The sequence below is a fragment of the Varanus komodoensis genome, unplaced genomic scaffold (genome assembly GCF_004798865.1).
Source record: "Varanus komodoensis strain SLA01 unplaced genomic scaffold, ASM479886v1 scaffold25, whole genome shotgun sequence".
Lineage (NCBI taxonomy): Eukaryota > Metazoa > Chordata > Lepidosauria > Squamata > Varanidae > Varanus > Varanus komodoensis.
In genome coordinates, this window is record NW_025335661.1 from 796,471 (window position 1) to 815,700 (window position 19,230).

The 19,230-nt window shown below is 39.3% G+C and overlaps 1 protein-coding gene, 2 long non-coding RNA genes and 1 pseudogene across 4 annotated transcripts in view; 2 read left to right on the top strand and 2 right to left on the bottom strand.

The window, feature by feature from the left end:
• Positions 1-196: 196 nt before the first annotated feature.
• On the top strand, positions 197-611 carry LOC123024749 (annotated as a pseudogene).
• A 2,785-nt stretch (positions 612-3,396) lies between these two features.
• The window catches only part of PASK (PAS domain containing serine/threonine kinase), a 45,472-nt gene continuing 29,638 nt past the window's right edge, over positions 3,397-19,230 (top strand). The window contains exons 1-11 of one of the 2 annotated variants that reach the window (XM_044432871.1): positions 3,397-3,458; positions 4,526-4,735; positions 5,413-5,648; positions 6,710-6,880; positions 10,037-10,177; positions 10,903-11,037; positions 11,431-11,745; positions 12,371-12,542; positions 14,068-14,233; positions 14,363-14,761; positions 16,296-17,440. In XM_044432871.1, the coding sequence (XP_044288806.1) occupies positions 3,410-3,458; positions 4,526-4,735; positions 5,413-5,648; positions 6,710-6,880; positions 10,037-10,177; positions 10,903-11,037; positions 11,431-11,745; positions 12,371-12,542; positions 14,068-14,233; positions 14,363-14,761; positions 16,296-17,440 (3,139 nt within the window). In that variant the 5' untranslated portion in view covers positions 3,397-3,409. The remainder of the gene's footprint in view (positions 3,459-4,525; positions 4,736-5,412; positions 5,649-6,709; positions 6,881-10,036; positions 10,178-10,902; positions 11,038-11,430; positions 11,746-12,370; positions 12,543-14,067; positions 14,234-14,362; positions 14,762-16,295; positions 17,441-19,230) is intronic. The other variant, XM_044432872.1, reaches the window with a different exon arrangement.
• On the bottom strand, positions 13,871-17,100 carry LOC123024751. The gene is made up of 2 exons (XR_006414984.1): positions 17,039-17,100; positions 13,871-14,099 (listed from the first exon to the last, which is right to left on the bottom strand). It is a non-coding gene; the product is annotated as an uncharacterized LOC123024751 (long non-coding RNA).
• Positions 17,121-19,230, bottom strand: part of LOC123024750 — a 33,688-nt gene continuing 31,578 nt past the window's right edge. The window contains exon 5 of the long non-coding RNA XR_006414983.1: positions 17,121-17,244. This is a non-coding gene — a long non-coding RNA (uncharacterized LOC123024750). The remainder of the gene's footprint in view (positions 17,245-19,230) is intronic.

The window sequence follows — 19,230 nt, forward strand, 5'->3', positions numbered from 1 at the left end:
CTTGTTTTGTTTTAAAGTTAAATTCTTCTGTATCATATATATGGATATGCACTGTGCTGTTTCTGTGGATTCTGAGGACAAGGAATCTATTTGTGAACACTGACATATGTTTAAAATAAAGTTTTTTAGTCAGTAATTTTTTAAAGTGTGGCAGAATTTAGTATTTAAATATTAGTACTGTCTAGGATGTGCTCCTTTTCCCTTTTCCTCAGTGGCTCACAAGATGTTGGATCCTTCAGCTGAAGCTAAGGCCCATTCTAGCCAGCAAGTAGTACTGCACATCACCCTGGTATGGCCTTCCTCTCTGAGCTTGCTTGCATCTACTCTGCCCTCATCCTTCACAACAACAAAGACAGTGCCACGAGGACAACATCAATGCCCTTATCAAAGCAGTGGGGTTCATGTTGAACCTTTCTGGCCTGGTCAGTTTGTAAAGACTTTAGCCAACACTGACATTGAAAATATTCATGTATAAGATAGGTAGTGGTACTCTAGCTGCTTCAGTCCTGGCTGGTAGAGGGGTACCAGCTGGTGATGCCACTCTAGCTGAGAAGAAGAAAGAAGAGTCAGGAAAATCTGATGTTGATATGGGCTTTGGTCTCTTGGACTAAGCTAACTTTTGTATTCTTTATAATGAAGATATACATTTCTATAGCTTTTTTAAAATTCCTGTTGAGATTATATTTTTCCTTTTGAGGTGTGCAAGAACAGGGAAATGGTTCGATGCAGAAAATCAAACCAAATGCTTATTATTGTCTACTGTGGCTGGTAGTAGCTCTGTAGATTTTCAGACAGGACTCTTCTACAGCCCTAGTTGGAAATGCCAGGGATAGAACCCAGAAACTTTGGATGTAAAACATACACTCTGCCAGTGAGATGTGACCCTTCATCTTAAAAAACAAACAAGGCAATGACACCATAGACACTTAAAAGCACAATTGTACTGATGTTTACAGCCCTACCAGCTTTCATCACCCTAAAATGATTTACACTGGTCAGTCAATCCACTCTGGGGAATGACAGTGAGAAACTATCTGCTCCTATAGAATTCTCATTGTGTATCCTATGACAAGAACCAAATGAGGATTTGTGCTGCTCTACAATCAAAGAAAAGTTTTGTTCCCGTTCACTGTGGCCTTCTTAAAAATCTTGCAAACCAAGAATAACACATCAGTATTTTTTATGCTGTGAGATGGCTGGTCAAAGTAAGTTAACCTACATTTTTTTATTAAAGAAAAACTAGTAGCACAGTCCTATAAAATTATTATTCAGAAGTGAGTCCCATTAAATTTCATGGGATTTACTCACAGACAAATGGGTTTTGAACTGTAACATGAGCAGCACAAAATTTGAATTGCAATAGAATGTGCATTATATCAAAATGTAGGAAGCATGTTACAGTCAAACAGAATGTAGCTCTAGGCTACATAAAAGAACTGATATTTCCCACAGATGATGGTGAAAATTTAAAGAAAACATTACCTACATACATTTTTGCAACAAAAATATTGGTAATGCAGTCAGTCTCATTAATTCAATTGATAATGTTTGCTGAGAAAGATTGCAGATACAGTTGCAATGAAGTTATACTAGTTCTGATTCAAACTGCAAAAACGATTAGATGAGAAGTGGCTGAACATAACAGCACGTTTAATGGACAATTTGAGAATAGTTGTCAAATCAATTCCCTCTCCAGAATATTGTTTTCTGTCATTAATATGATTATTAAGGCATTGAAAAGGACATTAACTCAGCTTGCTTTCATATCGGAGTGCATCCATGCCTTCATTTGCAAATGTATTAATTGAGAGATAATGAGAGTTATAGGTCTTTTTCTGTTTAAACATGCCTAAGATTGCACCCTTATTTATGCCCTGCTTTACAAGAAGTTCTCAAGGAGGCTTCCAAAGGATTATGTTAAGACAACAGCCATTTCCTTAGTGTTTCTAAACCCAGTTCTTAAATAAGAGGGGCCCTGTACTTGTTAGCCTTGCATAGACAAGAGAATTTCACTAGGGGTGAATTTATTAAGAGCAAAATGCTTTTATTTTTCAAAAGCACCACATATTTATAATTAGTATTGTGTGTGCATTCATGAGCATGTGCACGTATTTGTGTGTGTATTTTTTAAACAAGCTACTGTATTTCAAAAGCCTTCAATTCTAATTAACATATCTTTGCTAGACATTATGTAGGAAAAATAACTGAGATGAGAAGGGAAAATTAGGAAAATGGAAGGTAGGAGCTATTAGCATATACACACATAGAAAGCAATGAGAGCGGTATCTGTCCATTTGTTTTCATTTGTCGGTATGAAAAAGGGAGCAAGGACTGGATATTCACAACTGTGCATTGCATAAAAGGAGGGGATAAAATGGCTGAGAAAGAAAGTACACCATCGCACTTTAATGAGGGTGAGGGTAAGAACCAAACTGAACGCTTGACATACTTCACCGTGCACTTCTATGCATGTATACTTAGAAATGACTGGAAAAGCGGAGTATAACCTTGCATTCTTACGGCAGCTTTCAACAACCTTTGCCCTTCAGATGTGTTGAGCCTTAACTCCCATCAGCTCCACTCAGCATGGCCATACTGTCTGAGGATGATGGCAGTTGAAATCCAACACATCTGAAGGGCAGTAAACTGAGGAAAGCTGACCTCAGACATCTACAACCGTAATACTGGGGTGGGGACTGGAAATTTGCATCGCAATCCTATGTGGGGCAATGACTTACATGAAATACTGCAGCATATTATCAGTTTTGGCGACTGAACAAACAAACGTACATCCGCAAGCTTATAGGACAATCCGAAGGCGATGACTTGGATGAAGAAGTAAACTTATGATATCGATGCCCAGATAGTGCCCAATGTCTAAGCGTATTTATTTCATGATGTATATTTATGTTGTGATTTTCCCTTCCATCCATGTTTACTCATTACTTGTTAACAAAGAAACCAAAAATTCCTCTATCAAAATGATATTTTCAGAAAATGCTAAGGTCTGGTTATGTCTTTACATAAGAAAGATTTTAAAAACAGCGAGAAGTACCGCAAGCGTGTGGAGCGTCAGTACTGAAAAGAGAAAGAGTTCTGCACAATAGTAACGGTCATGGAACGCTCCACCTCCATCTTCCTATGTTATCTATCGGGTCTGGCGCGTCCCTAGCAACTGTTTGCGCGGGAATTTTTTTCTTTTGGGTCCTCGAGCGTTGGCGAGCTCCGCCCCTCCAAATTGGTTGGCTCGCCAAATTGTCGGTTACAAGTTCCATGCGTCTGTTTGGCTGCCGGCGCAACTACGAATGCTGTTCTCTGTTTCTTGGGTCGAGCTGGGGGTGAGTGGATAGTTGGTGTTAGGGTCTCACAGAAGCAGGAGACACGTTCGGGGGAGCGGAAGGAAAGCACGATGGCTCAGCCTCAGAGCCTATGTTCCACAGCACCAGGGACCAGCTCCGGTACTTAGCGTAAAATAGAAAGGGTGGCCCTGAGCATGTGCGCCTCACAGCGGGATAGCCAAAAGTTTGCCTCTGTTTTCACAGACTCGGGGGGGGGGGGGGGGGGCGGTATTGTTAAAAATTAGTCCCTGCACCCAAAACGGTGGGATGGGTTGGCTTAAGTAGCAGCGGGAGATTGTCCAGCTATTGTGGAGTGCTTGCGTCGGTTTTGTTAAACAGCATCGGTGTGTAAATTGCCTTCCTGGGCAGATTCGGGCATGAATAGATCGTAGTCACGGCGTTAACCACTTTTTCCCGGTACCAGCCCTCCGCTTCTCTCCTTTGTCATTACTCGTTAAGGTCCCGGCCTAGCTTGCTCATTCTTAGGGAAACAGCAAGCATGGCAACAGTTGTGAAACCAATGGCTCTTGGTTGAGGTTTGGCAACTTTTTGCCGGAATGCGTATCTTCTATCCATTTTCTTTAATGATAATAGTAATAATGTTTGCACTTTTGCTGACTTCCTGCCCATTTTAGTTTCAGTGGCCTTTTCTTCTTGTCACACTCCTTGTTATCCTTGTCCTACAGAGTTTTCCCATTTCGGTTTGTTATCCAGTTCCTCCCCAACTTCCTGCTTTTAAAAAAATGAACAAATACAAGTTTTTAATGATTTTGGGTAGGCTAGGCCCAAGGTAAGCATCACACAATGGGAGGAAGACAAGGGCACCAATGGTTGATGCCCTAAGGAAAAAAAAGAGGTACTGTGCTATGCTGAATGGGGTTGCCCTTTCTTCCCACCTCTCTCTTTGGTGGAATTCTCAACACTTGCAGACAAACTACTCCCTAGATTGTCAAGCAAAATACATGGTGCCATTATTGTCTTCAACAGGCTTTACAGTAAAAGAAGCAGTGAGATAATACAGGAGTGTTACAAATGGAAGCCAGCATTGAATGGACACCCCCCATGACATTCTGTGAATGAGGCAGCACAATTTCACAATACATCATGAAGTACCCTTCAAGTCCAATTAAGCCAAAGTGAATGACATACTCTGTCTTAGATCTGACATACTTCTTTTTCCATTACAGAGGCTGCATTTTCTAGGAAAAACTACTCTACTTCAGGCACAACCATGGTAACCAAAGAGTATGCATCCTCCAAAGAGGTCCTTGTGGGCTCTTCATTAACTCTCACATTTCCAGGGGTATGTGAAGAGTTGAGCAAGTCCTTTCCCTTGGCCAACAAGAAAAGGAAGAGTGGCCTTTCAAGGCTCTGTAAGAAGAAAACTTCTTTGTCAGGTGATTAGTTGGAATAGTACAATGTATGTGCTTGTTCATCCAAGAGAGAGGAGTTACTTTCAACTTTTCCAGCTTGTAGTGCAGTTGAATGAAAGTATTTATGAAAAAGCTGCTGCAAAAGAAGACACTAGAAGAATGAGAACTAAAGTGCTTGTTTATTGGAAAATTGGGCAGGAGCAGATCATAATTGACTTTGAATTTTTTTTTCCAATTTATATCCTGCCTTTTTCCTACAAAGGGCTCAAGGCAGCTTACATCTCCTCCTCCTCCATCTTTATTATGGATGGATTATGAATTACGGATGTGTCTACTCAAATTGTCATTGTAAGATGCTGCCCCTTGCTAAGTTGATTTGTGATATTCTGCTGTTTCTACCTGTTACTTTTTCTTCTTTTGAAATCTCTATATAAAGGTTGATACTGTCTATAGATGGCCTGTTTTTTTTTTTAAAGCAGTACTGCCAAGAGACTGAGTTCAGTCTTTTAAATTCTGTTCCTTTATGTAGGCAATAATTTACTTTCTACTTAGGACATGCCTGATCAACAGTGCTGAGACCCTTCACTGTAGTTTTATTAACATTTTGGGACCTGATGGTGTTATTTTTATTTGTCCTGAAATTCCTTTCGGATATTCAAAGTTCAGATGTTTAAATTTTTAATTTTCTTCTTTCTTCCTAGAAAATGGATGGAATGCCTATTGTTTAGCTTCATTGGCTGCTCGGAACATCTGTACAAGGAAACTGTATAGCTCTTGGACTCATTTGGAACCTGCTTCCCTTTCTTGTTCAATATGCAACTCCTCCTCTTGTTCTCTCTTAAATGCCTTGGCCTTAGGAGAATCTGCTCAGGCCCTGTCAATTGCTGTGCGAAACCCAAACAAAGCCATTTTCACTGTGGATGCCAGAACAACTGAGGTACTAACTAGCTTTTGTGCAGTGTGAATTACAGTTCCATAGCATGTCAATTGTGTTTATGTAAAGGTCCACTAAATGTAAAAGTTTGTTGTAGTTTCACAATATATTGCAATAATTCACTTGCACTAAATAAAACCAAAGACAGTTTTACATTCTTACTAATTTAAGACAATTTCATTGTTCAGATGTAGAAAGCAGATTGTTTCCTCACTCCACAAAGGCTTCTCTATAAATATCACAGAGCCTGCTATATACGTATCTTACAAGGTGCTTCAAGCATCACTTTCCTATGCTAGTTCATGAATGCTAAAAACATGGAATGAAAGAGCAAACAGATCTCAGTGGAGAAGTATGGTTTCAGAATATTACTGGGCTGTTTATATGCATTTTTAATTTCGGAAAGGAGGACTTATCCAAGCCCCTTTTCAAAATGGAATAGAATTCACATGGATTATTTTTTTTTCTCTGCTATTACATTGTTGTGTGTGGTTGATGCTTTTTCACTGAGTGCAGCTGCAGCTGGCAGTGTCTGAAAAGTGAAGGCCAAAATTAGGTTGGATGTAGTTTGGTAATAACTGTACTTGATATACTACGTTTATTGTTAAGAACCAATTAAGTAATTGCTAAGTAAACGTTACTGCCTAGTTTGAGAACCCATAATATTGTTGCTTGCTGGTTATTTGCTTGTTAGCATTTTAGCATCAAGTATTTACTCATGGCATGTTTGTAAACAAACCTAAAGCTGTGTTAATGAAATAGTAACTTTGTAAGAATCCTACAAGACAAATTCTGTAGCTTTATAAAATAAATTGTTTGAGTAAAGCAGAGAATACTTCAAACAAAACAGTATCATTTTCAGAAGATAAATCATAAAGCAGCTGTTACTAAACTTTAACCCAGTTTGTGGCTGTTGAGAACAATCTAGTGAAACTTAAGGACATCCTATTCAACTAAGGGCCAAACTCTGCATCATAATGACTCATTAGCATATATTTTTAAAAGAAACTAATATCTGGTTCAGTAGAAGAGAAATTCCATTAACCTCCCTTCTTTTTCTTTAGATTCTAGTTGCCAATGACAAAGCCTGTAAGCTTCTGGGTTATACTACTCAGGAATTGATTGGCCAGAAATTATCTCAGATGATATCAAAATCAAATTGGGATATTATGGAAGCACTAAAGGAAGAATATGTTGATGCTGAAGAACATGGAGCAGTAGTTCCTGGAACAGTGGTGTGTGAAATATGGTATAATTGTTCTTTAGCATAAATCTTTGTAATGTCATTTCAGTATAAATGTTTTGTGTTACACTGGTGTTTTCCCATGTGTTAAATAGCTACAAAAGAACTGAATAGGCACTGAGAGGAATTTGTGTCAATGTAAGGCTGTTTTTGCTCAAATTTAATGAAGTATTTTAAAATTCACTTGATTTTCAAATCTAAAATTGTAATTGCAGAAGGAAAATGCTTATGTTCTTGCACATTTGCATATTTGGTATGTGGATGATTCATTTACTTTGCTGAACATTTCTGTGTGTGGTAGAATAAGTTAGTACATGCATCTATGTGAATTTGGAGTGCTGTTTCTTAATTCATACAGTAACTGCAGTATTAACACCAATGTGTATTAGTAATTGGTTGTTGTTGTTGCTAGTTGCGAAGTCGTGTCCGACCATTCGTGACCCCATGGCAACACTCCTCCAGGCCTTCCTCTCCTCCACCATCCCCCAGTCATTGGTAGACTCACAGTTGAATGGAGCATCCTCTTGAGGCTGTTCATAGCAGGATCTAGCTGTTTAACTGGATTAGGGATGCAGAAGCTCATGGGCCCAATCTAGTACATCTAGTGTTCTAAGCCAGCTCTCTGGGGTTCCCTAGATGGATGTAGCTCCTTCTCTGAGAAAATTCCCTTGACTGCTGATTGTTTAATGCTTTCTCCTTGTGGTTATGTGTTCACCCCTATTTTAAAAGGTAGAAATATTTCTCCTATGGCTTTGTCACTAAGCTTTAAGTGAAAGTATGTGGATATTGCTTGTTTTGCCTTAAGGGTTATCCACAGTTTCTTTGAGTTCAGTATGCACATGAAGGAAGACTTATTGTCAGTTTGGAAAAAATATCTCTTCTGTATTATATCAGCTGTTGGACCTAAAACTTTGCAGTCAAATCCCATACATGGTTATTTATTTATTCTATGTATTTCAAATTAATAGGCTGCTGAATAGCTCTCTATAGGCTAAGTGGTTAAGAACATTAAAAATAGGCCAACAGTACAATTACTAGTACAGGGAGAAGTGGGGCAGGGAACCTGTTGGTAGTGGAGTGAGCTCTTATAATCAGGTATTAAAAACAGGTTTCGAAGTACCTTTCAAAGGGGACAGTTTTTGCCTGGCGTCAAAATGAAAGTAGTGACAGGGCCGGGCAGACCTCTTTAGGAATTCCATTCCAAAGGTGGAGGTGTGACCCTATTCAGGACAGGACAGTGGCAATCTAATCTTTCAGGCAGATTATCAACCAACAGCACTCTCATCTTGCTTGGATTGATTTTCATTTTATTAGCCCTCATCCTGTCCATTATTGAACTCAGTCACTGGTTCAGAGTGGAGATTGTCTCACCTGGATTTGATATAAATGAGAGGTAGAGCTGAGCTGCTGATACCTCAGCCCAAATCTCAAGATGACCTCTCCCAGCAGTTTCATGTAGATGTTGAACAGCATGGGGGAATAGTATAGAGCCTAGTGGAACCATATGGTGTAATTTCCATGGAGCAGAGCAGCTATACTCCATCACCACCTTCTGGACACAGTCAGCCAGATAAGAACAGAACCATTGCAAAGCAGTGCCCTCGACTCCCATGCTGGCCATCCTATCCAGAAGGACACCATGATCAATGGTGTTAAAAGCTGCTGAGAAATCTAGAAGAATCAGCATGATTGCACTGGCTGTTCCTCTCCCAACAGAGGACACTGTATAGGAGAATCAAGGCAGTCTCTGCCCCGAACCCTGTCCTGAAAGCCAATTGAAATGGGTCTAGATCAGTGGTAGTGAACCTATGGCACGTGTGCCACAGTGGGAACGCAGAGCCCTCTGTCAATACAAGAGCCAAGTCACCCCAGCAGCTGAGCATCAGATAACAGCACACATAGGGGCCATGCGCATGCTTGGAAAGGAGTAGTGGCACCAGGTGAGGACATCATGAGCCGCCACTCATTAGCTGTGACTCGTCCAAGCTTTCACATGGCTGGTCAGTGTGTTGCCAAGGATTTATAATTTGCTTGGACTGGCTGTGAGTTGTTTTTTCTAAACTAAAACCTCAGTTTTCAGGTTTTATTGTAGTGTTGGCACTTTGTGATAAATAAGTGGGTTTTGGGTTGCAGTTTGGGCATTCAGTCTCTAAAAGGTTCACCATCACTGGTCTAGATAATCCACTTCTTCCAAGAGTGCCTTGAGCTGTCTGACAATCACTTGCTTCAATACCTTGCTCAAAAAGAGAAGCTTTGCTACTGGTCCGTAGTTGCCAATTATCCCTGGATCTAAGCTTGGCTTTTTAAAGAGAGGTCTAATCACAGCCTCCTTTAAGGAGGTTGGTACTATCACTTCTCTCAAAGAGGCATTAATAGCCTCCTGGACCTGGGAGCCAACTCCCTCTAGATCTTTCAGTGATCCATGATGGGCAAGGACCAAGTGAACAAGTGGTGGGACAAACAGTCAAGCACCTTGTCCACATCCTTGGACTGCAGTAACTGAAACTGAAAATATTCAGGGAATTCACTGGGACTTCACTTTAAAAGTGTGCAGAAGATTGTAGTCTTAGAGGATTTCTAACATCTTGCATCCAGTCTGCTGTTTAAAATTTGCATGATTTACTTAATTGTAAGACTCCCCCCTTCCTGTCTATACCCCCTTCACAAATTAATTTCAGTGGGTGGGAATTTGATTTCTAGGAGGTTCTTTATTTTAAGGTGAACACTTAGTGCTATGTAAAATGCAAGGCTGTTATTATGCTAGTTTCATCTTCTTTACATAATATTTCTGAGAATCAGCCATGAGTCTTTGAGTTCATGGCACATAAATAGAATATCATGTAACTCATCGGATAGTCATCGGATAGTCCTGAAATGATTCCACTTGATTGTGATTGTAATGGTGACAGCTGAAGAGTTACATATTTTGGCAAAACTTGCTGAAGTAATTGATGCATAGTAAACATAAGAACCACTAATGAAATATCTGAATGTATATTCTTAAAGAATGTGCTGATTTCTCATGCTACAAAGTTCCACAAATAAAGATGTAATGGGTTATATTGAAACTAGCAACACATTCAGTTGCTAGACTGATCAGTTTCTAAGCTTTGCTGGTTAGAAATGAAGACATGTATTTTATCGATAGGTAGATGTTATTTCGCATAGCAAAGAAATAATCCCAGTCTCTGTATGGATGAGAAGAATTAAAAACCATTGCAATCATTACTGTGTTGTGGTTCTGGAGCCTGTGGAAAGACTCTCTGCCTCTGTTTTCTTCAAAAGCAATGTGAGTAAATCTAAAAGGATGGTGTAATTTCAACTAATTAGCAACTGTATCTACATGTGTATTAGGACTTGTTTAAACAATTTTGGTTCTCAACTCAAATATGAAGTAACAATGCCAGTCAATCATGTCAAAAAAGAAAATGCATTTTGTTTTTCTCTAGTGATTTTTAAAAATGAATGTTTCCCTTGCATAACATTTAGCTTAGAACAACATGGGAAATTGAGTTGTTTAAATAAATTATTTTACAGCCATAGAATTATAGAATAATAGACTGGGAAGGAGCCAGGAGGTCATTGGGTCCAACCCCCTAATTATGGTTAGCAAAGGTATAAGTGTATGGTTGGCAGAGAGTTGCTGTCTTGTTGCTGTAATTTGATATCTGTGGAATTTTTGTTCACCTAAAGGCATTGCAAAGCTTTGCCTGGACCTCATGAAAATGAATGACAAAGTTTTTAGAAACTTTAAAAAGTTCATTGTGTCCTTTGTTGTAAGGTGTCATAAATACTTTAAATACAATAATTGTATGAGAATTAGAATTTGGGGAAGAAGGAAACCATATAGAAATTTATCATGCATCTTATAGTGACAATTATTTATACCTCAGCGGTATAATTGCTTCTATGTGTATATTTTATTCTCCTTTAATACTGCCAGAAACTGATGTTTTGGAATGAAGTACCTTGCAATTGAAACATAACCTGATTTTATGGAACGCTTATTTTAAGGGAGAGATTATTTCCTGTGATGCCCTTTTTGCTCATGTCCATGGCTACTCATCACCAGAAGATGTGGTTGGTCACTATATAACAGATCTGATTCCTTCTATTCAAATCCCTGCACCTGGCAAAAAAATCCCAAAGGTAGAATCCTATAAATTTAACCTCCTTTCTTAAAAATTGTTTGAGTACTAGAAGATTCTTGTTTATAACTACAAACTTTGTGATAGTAATTTGAAACCACCCAGTGACCAGAACTGACGTGGTATAGTGGTTGGAGTGCTGCTCTCCGACTGGTGAGACCAAGGTCCTGGTCCTCACTGGTCATGATATCCATGCCAGTCATGGTCAGCTCACCTCATAGGATTGTTGTGAGGATATACTGGAGAAGAAGAGGATCATGTATAAAATATACATCCCTTGAATGAGATAAATGTAACAAACAAATGTTATTTGTTGATTTCCTGGCCATTGTTAGTGAACACTGTTTGTCAAGGCTTGCCATGTAACTATTAACATGTAATATTTTTACTTCAGAATATCAGAATTCAGAGATCTGTTGGCCGGGCAAGGGAAGGAACAACATTCCCTCTCAGCCTGAAGCTGAAAGTGAACTTTTCTGCTGAGGAAGTTATCCCAACACTAGATAACTCTGTGCCAGTACATGATGCTGAAATTTTGGAAGATGGCGCAACATCCTTACCCATAGCTGGTTCTTTCTGTGCTACCATCTGGGTCTTTACCACCATCAGCGGGCTGATAACCATTCAGGCAGATGGTACAATTTATGGAGTCAACAACACATTTACTCTAATGCTGTTTGGCTATGAGAAAAAGGAACTTCTAGGGAAGGTAATGCTTTAATTTCTTCCTTTTTCCTTATTCATGTGAGGTTATGAAGTGCTACCCTTTTGGTAGACTTAGGAATAATATCCACTTCATTGCTAAGAGTGAAGTAGTTAGAACAACTAATTAACAGATGGACAGGGATATAAACTGGAGTTGTGCAGAACTGCTTTGAAGGGACAAACTCCATTTCAGAAAACTCTTGGCCAGTTCAGTGGTGAGTCATGTCAAAGGCAAAAAGGATAATACCCCAAAATATATTGTATCTTAAAGGTCTTAACTGCCAGTAAGTAAGCCTTAGTAGAGGCATTTCAGCCTTAGAGAATGGGGGCAAAACTATCCAAAGCTTGGTGATAGGAGAAAGGGAACAAGGCCTTCTTGGGCAGAGGTTTTGCCCTTCTTGGGCATCTGGCCTAGGCAATGGTATATCTTGGATTGTCTGAAATATTTGACATGTCTGCTCTCAGATAATGGGAAAAACATAGTCTTTTACAGCAGTGGTTATCTGAATATAGAATAATGGTTACTCTTTGATATGTCCTTTATATTCAGCCCTACATTATATTTGTATTGATCATTATACAGGGAAGCAGAGAATATTGATTTTACCACGTTTCATTCTGGATTCTAGAACATCACATTCCTGATTCCTGGCTTTTACAAGTACATGGATAGAATTAATGCCTCCTCCGTAGAACTTCCACAGTCTAGAGGAAGTTATAACGTAGCTGAAGAAAATGTGATCTCCGGTGTCTTTAAAGGAACCCAGGTGGATGGCTGTGGTACAGTGGGAAATAATGAAGGTAAATTGTAGGGGAGGAAGGGAACCAAATACAAGCTCTGTATTCAACAACAGCAGCAAACAAAATACTGTAAACTGCATTAGATTTTACAATAGAAATGCTATTTTGACACTTCCTCTCTTCTGATAGAAACTTTGGTTTGTATTTTCGGTTTTCTTTGGGATGCCCACTTGTTAAAATGAAAAGCTACCATCTTGAAATGCTTACATTGCCGGAAAAAGCTTTGCATATGATAGATGGTGCTAAACTGAAGTCATAGAATCTTAGAACAGTGGAGTTGGAAGGGGCCAATAAGGTCATCTGGTCCAGGCCCCCTGCAGCTTGAGCCCATTATTCTGTGTCCTGTGCTCTGGGATGATTGGGAAGAGATCTCAATCTTCCTCTGACTGACAGCATTTCAAGTACTTGAAGAGTACTATCATACCTTCCCTTAGTCTTCTCTTCTCAAGGCTAAACATGCATGATTCTTTCAGTCTGTCCTCAGAGATTATTTTCTAGTCTGATCATTTTGGTGCCCTCCTTGGAACCTTTTCCAGTTTGTCTGCATCTTAAACTTTGGTTTGCAGCACTGGGTACAATACTCCAGATGAGACCTAATCAGTGCTGAATAAAGAGGAACTAGCAGTTATATGATTAAATGTATCTAGCACTTCACCCATCTTCCATTATTTCTTTAAGATAATAGATAGTGATTCTGAGAGTTGGAATTGTTCCTTTTAAAAATTCCCTCTTGTACTCCTTTTCTTATTAGGTGCATTATGCTTGCCATGGGAGCTTGCTCACCCTTGTTCTGAATTTATTAAAATTGGCTTTCCTAAAACCTAGAGTGTATGTTTGGCTACACTCAGCTTTTGCTTCTTTTATAATGAAGAATTCAAGTATTACACAGACACTTTCCCCCTGAGTTCCCATAACTGCCATTTTATCAACTTAGGTCATCTCTGTTGGTTAGAATCAAGTAAGAGATAGCTGATCCTCTAGTTCATTCCTCCACTTTCTGCTGAAGAAACTTATCAGCAATATGTCCCAAATTTGTTGAAGGTGCTATGTTTGGCAGAGTTCATCTTCCAATAGCTATCAGAGAAGTTGAAGTTCCTCATTATTACTACATTATGTCTCCATGAAACATGGGCTATTTGCCTTTCAAAACATACAATCTACCATTTATCTTCTGTTTCACTTAAACAATCTGAAATAGGAGGTGAACTTGTCACTTTCTGAACAACTTTTTACTCAAGGTCCTCTGAGAATTCAGGATCCATGGTTATAGCTAGTCCTGGTAGACATTTTAGGAATGCCTTGAAACTTACCATATGGACACATAAATATTACACATAATTGCTAAATATTTAATATTTTAAGCACTTTGTATCTTTTTGTTAATCTCATATATTTAACAGATAAAATTCTTTGGGGAGTCATGTAGTCATTAGATGTTTAACACACAAAGCAGCCCCTGGAGTCTTCTAGTTCAAGTCTCAGTGAAAGAATTATTGTACGCTGCCATTTTCTTTCTTTTATCCAGGTACCAGACCATTACTTACTGGAGCTGTGGAGCTGCAAAAACAACAGGAATTGTCAAAGCATAATGGAGCAGAGCTTTGTATTAGACAGGAAACGCAGTTGGAAAGTGGTGGAAGTTTGCCCTCTTTTCTGTTACCTCCTCCAGAAGCATCCATATCACTAACTGGGTAGGTTTTACATGCCTGGGAAGAGATTTTGAGAGTTGCAAAAGTATCCAACTGCCACCAATGGGGTAAAAGGTAGGAAACATACCTCTTCTATTCCACATGGCATAACCAGTAACTTTTCTTTCACAGAGACTATATACCCAGCAGCCATATCCCAGTCCCTGATGAAGTCCTGCTTTCTGAGAGTCTGCATGATGGAAGCTGCACTGAGACACAGATGACAAACTCTGCAGACTCTCAGCAATATGAAGCACATTCTCAAAAACAGTTTTGTTCTGAACCTTATGTTTTAGAAGGTAGGACTAAACTGCAAGACAGGAATCTTTCCCTGTGCACTTTTGACCTAGTTCAGGAAGAAGATGACTCTTTGGATATCTGCAGTTCTGGAATGATAAAGTGCCAGTCTCTCACTACCACAAAGATTTCTGGAGCAGAATGCCATACTCAAAAGAAAACCAAGCTGGAATCAAGGAGTAACCTATCCTCTCTTGTGCCATCTGCCCTAGATGCATCTACACCATTGAATGGGTAGGTAGAAGGTTTGAATTATGTGAGGCACCCTGTTACCATGGATGTTCACGACTGGACAGATCATAAAATAGTAGTGTTGTGTTTCACTCAATGACTAGAGCCAAAAGACCTTACCCCCTCCCTAGCATCTGGACATGTTTCTGCTAAGTACAAAGCATTATAAGGCTAATTCAGATAATGTGCAAAATGCATGCATTTGAGCCCTGGTGCTATGTTTCCCTTCTCTGAAGAAAAGTGGTGAGGAAACCGTTTAAGTATAGTTATGCTAAGATACAGGTTCCCACATGCTGTTTCTCCACTCCAAGTTGTTCTTCACTGTCCTGCAAAACGTTTCAAAGGTAGGCTTGTGGGGTTGTGACTTAGAAAAAGAATGATGTTGGGCCTCTAATAAGTACATTTGCACATAATATATAATTACTCCCTTTGCTTTAGTTTTTTTGATATGTTTCATAAAAGATCTGGAAACAGGATTTTTAATTAATTAAATATCTACCACCAACAACATCAAATAATGAATAGTACTTGTGAAATGGCTGTTACAGATTAAACTCCATAGGAAGAACTTCTGTGTCCTGCTATCAACTTGAACAATAGAGTTCAGCAGAGTTAATTTGTGAATCTTCATGTACTGTTCATGCTGGTGTGACAAACTGTCCTTAAATCTCCAGTCCTAAGCATTTTCATAGAAAGAAATGTCTTGGATATTTCCAAATGTGATCCTGCTAGGACTGATATTTTTATTGCCTAATGAGACCTTCATTTGGAATTACAGTGGCCATGGCATTCCATGCCATCAAGGAAGAATTCATAGTGGGAAATACAGGGTTTGTAAAATATACATTAAAATAAGCATAGAAATGTTTTAATAAATAAATAAATAAATAAATAAATAAATATTTTACAGTAAATTAGATCTTAAACAGTGTGCATCTTCCCAAAATAATAAGGTGCAAAGTGTTTGTAGAATTAAAATCTTAGCTCTAAGTGCTTTAATGGATTTGTTCTTATATTATGTCTTAATGTTCTTTTTTAATCTGTATTTTATTACCATAATCTGTATTAGCTGTCTTGAATACCATTTTTGGCAGAAATTTAGGATAGATTTATAATAAATGTTTTAATAGCTCTCCTGAAAAAGTCAATAATAGGGAACTGGGGTACTTTTGGGAGGAAGTTTCATAGTGTAGGTAGTACCACCCAAAATACCTTTCTGCTGTGTACAATCGTGTCAGTGGGTGGTAGCACCAGAAGGATGCTCTTTCTTGTGGGCTTTTTCTTTTGTTTTTAGTGATACTTAGGTTTTTTTGTTTTCATGCTTTTAGTTTAATTTTCTATTCTGCTTGGTTATATTTTCCATTACATTTTTTTAAATACTATATATTTTTGCATGAATAGCTTTATCCACACATTTGTACACTGTCCTGGGATTTTCTAGATAGAGGGTAATGAAGAAATGTTTAAAATAAATGCAATAACGAGGGTGGGATGATTCCTTATTCTGCATACTATAACAGTAACTTGTCTTTCACAGCAGAGGCTATATGCCTAGCAGTCACGTCCCAGTCCATCATAAAGTTCTGCCTTCTGAGGGTCTACTTGACAGAGACAGCACAGAGACTAAGACTACAAAACCTATTAACTCTTCGCAGTATGAAGCCCATTTTCCAAAACTGTTTCATTCTGAACCATGTATGTTAGAAAGTAGTACTAAATTGCAAGATAGGTGTACTGCCAGGAGCACGTATGACCTAATTCAGAAAGATGTTGATGACAACAGTCTGTATATACATAAACCAGCATCACTGCATGACATTGTGAAATGCCAATTAGCCACTAGATCTTTTGGACAAAAGGATACTAGCCTGGGCAGTCAGAATCCCATATCAGAAGATGGTTTAGGACTGGAGACTAATGTGCTTTGTGATGCTGTGCATATATCATTTGGGACTCCCACACTAGATGAGCTGAAGTACAACACAGCATCTAGTCTCAGAGAAACCCATAGGACGATGGATCACTTGCCACATGGAAATCTGATGACGAATGCTGAAAACTTAAGCTTTGAAAATATTACACTAGAAAATGCAGCAAATAATTCATTACTGTTTCTGCCTGATGAAAGTAACAGTAGAGCTCCTATTCCTGTGGGATCACTTAAACCACATGTTTCTGCCATTGAGGAAGATAGGAAGCTGGGTGATGAGGTGAAGTCTGTTTGCTGTGGCCTGACAGATCTGAGTTTGAAGATTCATGGAGAGATAAATTCAGACTTACCTCCTGCCTCTGGGCCAATAAAGCTTTCCTTGTTAAGTAAGGAAGATCTTGACCTGTCCTTGGACCACAAAAATAATGCTTCTGCAAATGATCAAGCTGAGTTTCTGCTGAGTGGTGGTTCTCCAATATACTGTCAGAACAGCTTGCTGTCTAGTACATGCTGTGCTTCAGAGACTGAAAGTATTGCAGGAAGCCAGAAGAATCCCCTGGAAATACATTTGTCAAGCCTCAGTGTTCAGTCCCAAGAAGAATTACTGCCATTAAAATGGCAGAACACAGCACAGGTGACGTCAACTCCTGTGAAACTAGAAGCTATGCTGTCCCCAGTAGCTACTTTGAACAGTGATATTCTTGAAGGCAGCTATTCAGGAAACTGCTACCACAGGGATGGTTCCCAACTGAGTAAGTTGAATGTAGTCATCATTGCCCTTACTTTAGTGCTTTTAACTGATTGGACATCCTTTTAAAGTCTTTTGCTTAAAATGAGTGCATTGTGATAGCATAGCGGGCAGGAGATACAAGGGGTACCTTGTATTCATAAAAGGCTGTGAATGAACTTGTAGTTTAAACTGGTGTCCATCAAGGTCTGGAATGGAAAACAAAACTAGCCCCATCCAATATTATTTTGTGTCAACTAACATAAAATTAGACTGCTCTTTGGTTGGCAGTGAAACTTAGAAAGCTTTTGGAAGGCATCACCCTATGCCTAAAGCTGGGTAGCCTTTTTTAGTCTGAGGACTGAATTCAGTTGTGGTAAAGTTCTTGGGAGCCACACTCTGGGGGTTGTGGGGCTGAAGGAAATGGGGTGGGGCTGAAAATACCCCCATCCCAACCCTGCATGTTTCTATTTAAAAGCTTTTACTGCCAGCAGCAAAGATATTTCAAATGTGGAAAATAACTGTACAAAACTGAGGAAAACATCAGGGGAAGAGTGATTAGAGGAAAGGAGACATGGTCATCTGGGGGTGCCAGTAGGAGAGATTGAATCCCTGGACATGAGGATTTCTACCCCTGATTAGGCAAAACCCTCACCAACCTTTGCCTTTTCATTTATAGCATCATAGAATAGTTGGAAAGCATAAAGAAGGCTATCAGGTCCAATCGTGTGCTGTTGCAGGTCACCAGTTTGCACCATCCCACTCAGATGACTCTCAAGTTTCTCTCTATGTCTCTGTGGGAAAGCTCACAACCTCTCTAGGCAATTGATTCCACTGTTGTATTGCTCTGACAGTGAGCAAACTTTTCTTGATAACTAGCCTGAATCTGGGCTATTGCAACTTGAGTTGATTATTCCATTTCCTACCCTCTGGTATCAGTGAGAAGAGATCTTGACCTTCCTCTCTGTGACAGCCTTTGAGGTACTTATGGAGGGATATCATGTCCCCTCTCAGTCTTCTCAAAGTTGAGCATACCCAGTTCTCAATCTGTTCACAGGGCAGTGTTTCCAAACCTTGGATCATATTTGTTGCCCTTCTCTGAACTCTTTCTAATTTTTCTGCATCTTTCTTAAATCTTGGTGCCCAGAGCTGGACACAGTATTCCAGATGAGGGCTGCCTAGTGAGGAGTATAGGAGAACTATTATTTCCTGTGATTTGGAAGTAATATTTCTGATAATGCATCCCAAAATACCATTTGCCCTTTTTGTGGCTGCATCGACATAATACTGTTGTCCCCAGTAATTCCAAGGTCTTTTTTCTCTCCAGTTCTGTTGAGCTAAGTATTCCTCCTCATAAATTCCTATGCATTTAGTTTCTTTTTCCTAGGTGGAGGACTTGGCATTTGTCCCTATTGAATCTCATTCTGTTGCTTTCAGCCCAGCATTCAAGTTTATCAGGACCACCCTGGATCTTCATCTTGTCTTTTAGGGTGTTTGCTATTCCACCTAATTTTACATTGTCTGTGTCATGGCAGCCTGGCATGTAAACAATCCATACTTTCAGGAGCAATAAAACTAAAGTCCTTTAATGCTAATTATCTACAAGATTTACAATTCTATAGATAAGCCCTTCAATTGAGGTCCTTGGCGTGCAGATGTTAACCCTCTAACCCTCTAATGGCTTCTCTCCCCAAGCCCACGTGGGTCTACTCATCTAAGTCACGCCTTTCCTCCCTCTCATGTAACAAAGACTGCTGCTGTTCATAACGTCGTAAAATTCGGCAATTGGCTGCACAAGAGAAATCCACCAAGCCC